The following is a 9,754-nucleotide window of genomic DNA, read 5'->3' as shown; positions in this document are numbered from 1 at the left end:
CTGCTGATTTTGACATTTTGCATGCTGTCACTTACTCGCCGCTTGTTGCTGCTTTCATTGCCCGACTTTTATGCCACTGACTTTATTTGAGACATTTATGACGAAATTGTTAGTGCCACATAGTCAAAACCACAAATACTGCAACTTGTAGTTGTTGCAACTTGAATCTTGTAATTTTGTGATGCCTTGGCCAACAGGTTTGATGACTTTCGGTTCGTAAGAGCAATATATACTAGACTTCGACTGAAGTACATACTTGTACCATACATAGTCATCATTATTAAAGGTAATAATAACATCAAAATTATTTATATAAAGCAACTCAACGATGCCTTGATTGATTGCGACCAGTAGTCTGCGTTTATCCCTAGGGAGGTTACTTGCATATTTAAACCTCCTGGGATTGTACGCCCCCATTAACAGCTTGACATGCCACATGCCATGTAGTTGTAGCGAATGCCTCTCGCTACCTACTCCTTCTTCCTTGTGGAGCAACTCCTTTGTGGTATGGGGACCCACTTCATTGAAGGATTCAGACCCTCCCATGTCAGTGGATGGTCTGGTACAATGGTATAGTGCCACTTAATTCTTTCAGGTAGTATTTTTATATTGTCCCTTGCATATAATCGATTCTAAGTATCCATACCAAAACACTGTCTAGGTTAGGTGAGATTAGATGGCTAATTCCTCAGCGAGTCGAGGTATCACACCTAGAGTGTTGTGTTCAGACCTTTGTGAGGCCACAACTCTGCTCCTAAGTTGTTTATAAATACCTAATTTCTAACTATGTAAGTCCAACGAATACTTAGTAACTTATACTGAGACCTGCTGTTTGGGAAATGATCCCCGAAAAATATATTTAAATCAACTGAGAAGTATTAAGAACAAATTTAACGAAGAAGTGATTATAACCCAGTGCGATGTGCCACATAAAATACCACTGTTCTGACACTCACAATCTAGTCCCGACCCACATAGTGTATCCAGTCCATTGCTCGTCTAACACTGGGTGCCCTTTTGGTCAGTAGCTCCAGGGAAAATTGAGTGAAAGCTATTGTCATAAGCATTGCATACAAAATATATAGGCCACGCAACATGTTGCTGCTAATGGCTGGCAGGCGTTGTGAATTCGCGTTCATTACCTGGAACTGTTTCTTCACATGCTTCGCTCCAAGGTGTGACGTAATGCCAGCCGAAGACAATTTCTTAATGCGGTCATCGAAGATCGAACGAAATATAGAGTGCTTCTTGAAATACATAGATATCTGTACGTTATAGATCGGTTCATCGACATATGTCAAGGAGCTGGTCTTCCAATTTTGTCGATTATGCCAGGCCAATGTGTCCAGCATGGAAGAAGTGATCAGCCGTTCCGTGTCACTCTGCTGCACCATGCGATACCGTTGCGTAATGTTAGATATAATTCGCGTCATATTTCGCGGATAGAACTCTGTATACTTATCGCTGACGAATATGTAATTTTTTTCTTCCAGCCCGGCAATGGTACGCGGTATCGGTATACGTCTGGATATACGCAAACTATCGAACATTTTGGCTTGATAGGCATTGCGCAGCACCAGCGTTGCCAACAGCCAGGACATAAGCAATAATCGGGCGCAATTTCGACTCGGTAAAATTTTAATAGGATACCCCATCATTACAACAATCAAATTGGTGGAATCACTGTGTTTGCGTTGCCCGACCAATTTCTCGCACACCCCCGAACTGGTACAACTTATTACGAAACGAATAAAAATCATGCCAATAACACAGCAAATACCAATCGCCTGCCAAACGCTCCGGCAGAAGGCATGTACCAATTGCTTGATGGGTCCAAAATGCAAACCACTGCGAACGATAAAAACATACAAACTCTGATGGTACGAGATGGAGTAGCTGAAAACATGACGTAAGCCATCCGTACTACTCAAGCAGCCAATTGCAATGTCCGCCTTCCCGGCAGCCAACTAAAAGAAATTGAACCTAATGAGTTTTACTAAAATGTATTGTATAGCAGCATAGTCTTGTCTACCTCCGCAAAACAGCCAGTCGAGTCGTTGTTTTCGCCGATTACACCTCGGTTCTTCGATATGGAAAAGTTAACACGAAAATTAAGAGCCTTAGCCAGGTCCTTTAATAGATCACCTTCGATTCCGGCCACTAGGCGGATATCCTGCAAATCGTGCGGATCGCTGCGATTGCCATGGAATCCGAGTAAGGGATAGCCCATCTCCAAGCAAATGAACAACTGACAGCCGTGGAAATCACGCAAATGCTGCGGAAAAAGGCGGTCGTGCTCCAAGCTGCCATTAAAATATGTGTTGAAGTGAACAATCTCAATGTTTTCGCCTTGATGGCAGTAAACGTCAGCGAACAGGTAGTAAGTGTAGAAACCAAACTTCCTTTTGTCCAATTCGAGCATCACAACAACATTGTCCACATTGAAACGCAAGCACTCGTTGAATATTGCTCTCATATGGTGCGCCGCGATCTCGCTCGACTTCGTCCTTAATGTTAGAATTATGAAGAAGTGGAACTGATGCTCATAACTGGTTTCCGGAATGTTAATACTTAGATTTCTACAACAAAAAATAGTTTTTTATTTAAGTCTCTCGCTATAATACCCATGCAGGTGACTCTCACTTAAAGGCGTGCATGGAGTCTACAATGAAAATGTTGTAGTCCCACAATCTATCCTCAGGCAGTCCAAAGAACAGCTGCAGCGACATGGTGGGATTGAAGCGCTTCAGAAAGTAGCGCAACAAACGCGTATGCATATTCTGCAGTCCCAGAAAGCAGTGCTCGCAATTCTCCATGATGATGAGCGTGCTAGTCTTAGAGCTGATGTAGCGCTCCACCATGTAGAGCGCCAGGTCGGCGTAGGGCTCATGATCACGATTGGTTTCATCAACTAAGAAACGCATCCTCTCCTCACCCTTCGGCTTGGCCACGCTGTCAGTCGCCAGTGTCAGCGCAAAAATAGTGAATATAACTTTCTTTAACATTTTGCAAATATTCGTCACTCGCCTTTAATTGTAGCTATCTTTATTTTGTTGAATATACCTGCCATCTAGAACTGCACTGTGAACTAAATTCCAACTGCACTCCAATTTATAAGAGCTTTCAATTAGCAACGTGTAAATTAATTACCTAATATCATTGTCGATAAGATGCCTTATTAATTCTCAGCGATTAATATTTACATTTCCCTGGGCTATCGATTTGACCCTTCACGCTTGATTAATTTAATCAATACATTGTCTGTAAGTAAGTCATGGATATGTATTAGATGTAGAAGAAATGTACATAAAAAATTCGAATATAGCATATAGCAGCTGTACTGTTAGAAGGTTTCTCCGGAAAGTAATAAGACTGAATCGACTTTAAAAATTTTTTTGAACCAATCGTTACAATTCTTTAAAAACTTACAAAATAGGCTCCTTCTGCGTCCAAGCATTGAAGATGTTATGGATGTCATCGGCCTTTTCAGGCAAAAAACAAAAAATTTCAGGGGGGCCACATCTAGGCTGTTGGGCGGCTGCGGAAGCTTTGGGATGCCTTGGTTAGGTAACTGTTCTCAAGAAAAGCGGTGTGAGCCGGGGTAAATCTGCGACAGAGATGTTTGATCTGAGCAAATAGGCTTACACAGCTGTTGCTTTAGTAAGAAGTGGTGTGTTTCGGTGGCACCAGGCTTTTTTGGAGGGCCGGGAAGAGGTCGCTGATGAAGAAGTGAAGAACGAGCAAATCCAAAGTGAAAACGATGCTCATTGTCTTTTTTGACATCAAACGAAGGGTCAATCGAGTCCGACAATACAGCCGCCCTACAGCCGAGATGTAGCCATTTACAACCTTCGGCTTCCTTCCCTCACTTCGATTTTTTTGTTTCCTTGCCTGAAAACGCCGATGAAAGTCAAGCAATTTGAATCGTCGGAGGGGATCCAAGCAGCATGCATCTCTGCTCTCAAGGCTATTCCGGAGACTGCCTTCCGTGACTTGGACTTTAATCAACTTTTGATAATGAAGCTCTATCAGGGACCAGTGTTTATCGATGGTATGGTGAATTTATTATGGGTAATAAATCACTTCAAAACGAATTTCTGGAAGGTCGTAAAAATCAGCTTTTGTTCCAGAAACTATTGATTCTGTGTGCCAACTGATATTGCAGGATCGCCTTATGACATAACTATAGGCATTAGTGAGACCAGCATAAGGTACATTCAATATATTTTTCGATCAAAAAAAGTTCGTTATTTAAGTTCATTGCGTTTTTTTAGCTGTGTTTCTTGAAATCTTCTTATTTTTCTTCTTGATTGGCGTATACACCGCTTACGCGGTTATAGCATAGTTTACAACAGCGCGCCAGTCGTTCTACCTTCTCGCTGTTTGGCGACAGTTGGAGATTTCAAGTATAGCCAGATCCTTCTTCACCTGGTATTTCCAATGGAGTAGAGATCTTCCTCCTCCTCGGCTTTTCCCGGCGGGTACTGTGACGAATACTTTCAGAGCTGGAATGTTTTCGTCCATACGTACGACATGACGTAGCCAGTGTAGTCGCTGTCTCTTAATTCGATGAACTAAAGGACCATAAATCTTTCGCAGAATCTTCTCTCGGAAACTCGTAACTTCGACTCATCAGATGCTGTCATCGTCCATGCCTCTGCACCATATAGCATGATGGGAATAATGAGTGACTTATAGAGTTTGGTTATTGTTCGTTGAGAGCGGACTTTATTGCCTACTCAGTCTAAAGTAGGACCTGCTGCCAAGAGTTAGTCTGGGTTGGATTTCGAGGCTGACATTGTTGTTGCTGTTGCGACGACTGTTTGTTTGATGACAGGAGATAATTCGTCTTGCACTCGTTCACTGTGTTTTGAAATGCTATAATGAAATATGCTAGTATTGTTACCAAGAAAATGTTACATTGCTCACAAGGTAAGCTGCTGTTATCTGGTGACACACATCTGGTATTCGTTCGTAGTGCAGTATTGTTACTATATGTCTGTCCGAAGGATTAGCAAGGTTTTTTCCTTAAATTGTGAACAAGGAGATAACAATGCATAAGAAATTTTCTCCTCAACATTTTTAGCAGCACTGCGTAGTCGCTACTTCGTTATAGAGTGATGAGATAAAACTGACCAACTCGTCAACCCGTGTTATTTACACTTACATATAAGCACCATAAAGAGTTACGAAATATTTGTAGTGGAAATTCTAATTCTATCTAACTTTATTACGCATTTTGTAGATAAGATTTCAAGACAATCGTGCCTCCAGTCGCACAATTGCAAAACTTTTGCTTTTACTTTTTGCTATTCACTTACAAAATATGATAACTTTAAGGTAACTTGAAGGCAGTTCACAGCGTTCCACACGAGAACACACGACCGCACACATAGCGGCAAAAGGCGAGAGATCGCAGTTATAAAATTTTAGCTGACAAAAAATGCGTATTCCCATATGCAGAACTTAATCCGACACCGGCATCGTTTACAACCAAGCACACGCCCTACAAGCACACACACACACACACACGTGCGTAGTGGTCTAGGTAAACAAACAAGCAAATAACGGTAAAAAGCATAGAATCTAATTCGCACATGAGGGGAATTGCGACCGCCACAAACACACCACACCGCCCAGAGCGCACCTGCAGCTGACACGGCATGTGCTGGCGTCCAGGTGCATATGTATGCATGAGTGGGGATGTGTGTGTCTGTTGGTGGCGACGTGTGAGTGCGTAAAAGCTGTGAAGAACTTTTGCAAACAATAATGACATTCACTTGGCTTATCACTGCCACTCGGTTGATCTTTAACAAATCCACACTTCAAACACGCTCAACACTTCCACCGGCAGTTAGCTCACTCACTCACCCGCACAAGCACACGCACGCACTGCCTTAGTCAGTCAGGCGCTGCCGCATGTTTTGTGCTTTCATATTATTTGAACGTTTTTGGTTTGGTTTTAGTTTGAGTTTCAACGGCAAGTTGCGCTCCTTTGTTTTTCCACAGTAATTCTAACCTGAAGTTGTGGTTTTGTGGCGCAAAAAAAAATTCGCCCAACAAAAGCTCACAAAAAAGCGCACAAAAAGCGCAAAACTAAAGTTGCACTTCGGTTGCATGGATGCTTGCGTGTGTGTGCGTTTGTGTGTGTATGTTTGCATATTTCAAATAGTTAAATTACGGAAAACACGAAGGGTATAAACGCCCGACAACATTTCACAAACCCAGCGACGGAAGCAAAAAGCAATCCACACAAGCGACGACGAGCATTCAGATATAACAAGTATATATATGTATATATAATATTTATATATATGGATAACTGTACACACACACGCTTAAGCATGCATGTTTGAGTAAATGCGATTATGCAAACTAAAACACTCCCACAACATATGCGTACACTCACATACACATATATACATATTTATATACAAGTATGGGTATGGAGCCTAAACTATGCGCTGTTGTGCGTTTGCGGCAAAACGGCGCCCTTACCCCTTCTAACCATAGGCGGAAACAAAAGAAAAGTTTTCCGAATAATTTTTGCGGTTGCGAATGCAATTTTCAATGCCGCTCCATGACGAGCGACAAGCGATGTGCGGGTGTCGGCGTGGCGTATGAGTAACCTCCACTTGTTAAATGAATTTGCGCAAATTTGCAACAAAATCGTTGCAGGTCAAAGCTGAAGGCGTAATTATACTTAATTTGATGAAAATTATTGTAACGGGAAATTTTAAATTTCATTTGTATGAACCTCGTTTTCATAAACTTTATTGAAATTTCTTGTTATTGAAATCTAGTACATTAGTGCAATGTTAACTCAGGCAGTGCTAGACATTTAATGTATTGATCGAAATTTTGTGCAGACAGAAATAGCAGCAATATAATACAAAGCAAAAAGTAAGAGAAGCTTTTTCATGTCACAAATATGTCTTTCTTACCGATTTGCTTCACTTATTGCGAAAGCATCGACAGATAAGATTGGATTTAGAAACAGTGGAAACCTTTTTATTTACCGCCTTCGGAAATCGTATTTAACTCAAAAAATATTTTAGTCTTTTTTTAAATTTTACTGTGTAGAATTGATTGTGTAATTGTGATTATATTGGGTGATCGAAAAATATTTTCGTATTTTGTCAATAGATGTAGTTGCAGTCGTATATCTCCAGTGCTACCAATCACATTATGTCATACCATATACTGTTGGAAAGCTGACATTTTAAGCTTCATTTAACAAAAAAAATTAAATTCGAGGAAGAGGGAAATGAGTGAACATAATGAAGAAATTCGCTCTATTTTGAAATTTTTGTATAAAAAAGGGAAAGAATACAACGCGAGCCACCAACGGAATTTGTGAAGTTTACGGAAGAATGCTGTATCAGTTCGTGTAGCTCAGCAATGGTTCGCTCGCTTCCGTTCTGGAAATTTCGATGTGAAAGATAAACCTCGCTCTGGTCGACCTTTCGTTGAAATAGTCGATGAAATTATGGAAAACATTGACCAAGATCGTCACATATGCAGCCATGACATCGCTAAGGAACTTAACATTCGTCGTCAAACGGTTTTGAACAATTTAAAAAAGGCTGGATAAGGAAAGGAAGCTCCATGTTTGGGAACCACATGAATTGTCTGTGAAAAATTTTATGCACCGAATTAACATCTGCGATTCTTTGCTGAAACGGAATAAAATCGAACCATTTCTGAAGCGAATGGTTACAGGAGACAAAAAATAGATCAAATACGACAATAATGTGCGAAAAAGATAATGGTCGAAGCGTGGAGAAGCTCAACAAATGGTCGCAAAGCCAGGATTGACTCCTCAAAAGGTTATGCTGAGTCTTTGGTGGGATTGGAAAGGAGTCATACACTATGAGCTGCTCCACCCTGGTCGAACGATTGATTCTACATTTTACTGTCAACAACTGATGATTGAAGCAAGCAATCGAAAAAACGGCCACAACTGATCAACAGAAGGAGCTTCGTATTCCATCTGAACAACGTTGGACCACACACATCTTTGATGACTCGCCAAAAAGTGGGAGAGCTTAATTGAAAAGTTTCGAGACAACCATCACATAGCCCTGACCTTGCACCATCGGACCACCATTTGTTTCGGTCAATGCAGAACGCTCTTAATGGAGTAAAGTTGGCTTCAAGAGAAGCCTGTGGAAATTACTTTTCGTCGAGAAACCAGAAAATTTTTGCACTGATGGAATAAAGTCTCTAGAGTAAAAATGGCAAAAAGTGATCGACGAAAATGCTACATATTTGGTTCATAAAGGATCATTATAAATACAAAAAAAAAGTTGAAGTTTGATTAACAATACGAAAAAACTTTTTCGACTTTCCAATATTTATACATTTTAAATGTTTATAATTTTATATTTGCTAAAGTACTTTTCTTTTAAATTCCCAAAACTCGGCTTCTTTAGGCTGTCATATGTACTACGTGTCTCTTTTAACTATCAGTCACTATCTAAAACCGCCCAAATACAAATACACTGAGTCTTCAGAAAAATTAATGTTGCCCCCAAATTTTCCATAGTATATTTTAAATATTGCCTGTAATTATTTTTTGCTCGAATATTTCCTCAATCATCAAGCCGCTCAAATTCATCCTAAATGTAGGCAACATTTTTTAGTATATAAGAATAGCAAAAAAGAGATAATTAGTGTGAAATCGAAAATATTATAAAGTATTTCGAAATATAAAATCAAGTATCCACGCCACGTGGAGTTTCACATTTGTCTTATAATCCATCAATGGCTCTCACAAGCTTCTTCAATTTAGGTATTCGATAGTTTTCATTAACAAACCTAAAGAGAAGGAAAAATTACATACAAATTTTCCAAGAAATGAAGCTATTTCTTCAGTTTACAAGGCAAGTGAACTGCTTGATGATTCATTGCGCATAGTAATTTTCTTGGAAGAAGCAAAATTTATTTTCAACTTTCGCCGCTTTGAAAATATTTGAGACTCTCCTCACAAATACTAGCACAAATACACACGTAGTAAAGGCGAAAATGCAGTGTGTTGCACTTAAATAAATTTGTATTTTTGTGCGTATATTTATGTGTGGGGAATTTTATAAATATGCCTGTTGGCGGACAAGCTGACAGCAGAGTCTTTTCGGTCTGCTTGCTCGCCTCAACCTCATGTATACGTATGTACCTCCTTGAGCCAGTTGAAAGCCACACACACACGCCTAGCTGCTAGCGTAAACATACACCCACACACACAAGTGCATGTGAGCTGCTGGTTGTTTGTCGGAAATTTGATTATTTTCCAGCGCCACTGTCTTCGTGCAGCTCCAACTTCTTTTCATGCCGCGCCGCTTGCATGGCCTGCAGCTTCACTACTGCTGCTACGGCTGTTATATTTCTTCACCTCGTTATATCCATTGTATGTGTGCATGTGACTACCACCGGGCTCCATTTTTCTCCTCCGTAAGCTCGTGTCGACGCATATATGCATGTGTTTGTGCATGTATTTGTAAGCAGGGGCGCACGTGTGTCTATTATATGCATCCATTATGCATATGCGCCTCGCATGTATGTATGTGTGTGTGTTTGTGCTTTTGCTTATGATGCATCTATTCACTGCAATTTTTCCTCTTTCTTAGCTAATTTTTTATTTATTTATTTTTCGTTTCTTCTCGCCCCCCTCGCCGCTTCTACATCCTCTGCTCATGCTCTGGAACTTTTGACAACTTCTTGAAATGAACTTCATGTTGTCGGCGTCACGCTCCGC

General features: G+C 40.5%; 1 protein-coding gene across 1 annotated transcript; it reads right to left on the bottom strand.

Moving 5' to 3' along the window:
* Nucleotides 1-959: 959 nt before the first annotated feature.
* LOC126758138 (uncharacterized) lies at nucleotides 960-3,005 on the bottom strand. The gene is made up of 3 exons (XM_050472209.1): nucleotides 2,644-3,005; nucleotides 2,033-2,579; nucleotides 960-1,967 (listed from the first exon to the last, which is right to left on the bottom strand). Exons 1-3 carry the CDS (start codon nucleotides 3,003-3,005, stop codon nucleotides 960-962), a joined length of 1,917 nt encoding a protein of 638 aa, XP_050328166.1.
* Nucleotides 3,006-9,754: the final 6,749 nt, after the last annotated feature.

Source organism: Bactrocera neohumeralis, chromosome 5, assembly GCF_024586455.1.
Source record: "Bactrocera neohumeralis isolate Rockhampton chromosome 5, APGP_CSIRO_Bneo_wtdbg2-racon-allhic-juicebox.fasta_v2, whole genome shotgun sequence".
In the NCBI taxonomy this organism is placed as follows: Eukaryota; Metazoa; Arthropoda; class Insecta; order Diptera; family Tephritidae; genus Bactrocera; species Bactrocera neohumeralis.
This window is presented reverse-complemented; position numbering and strand designations above follow the sequence as displayed.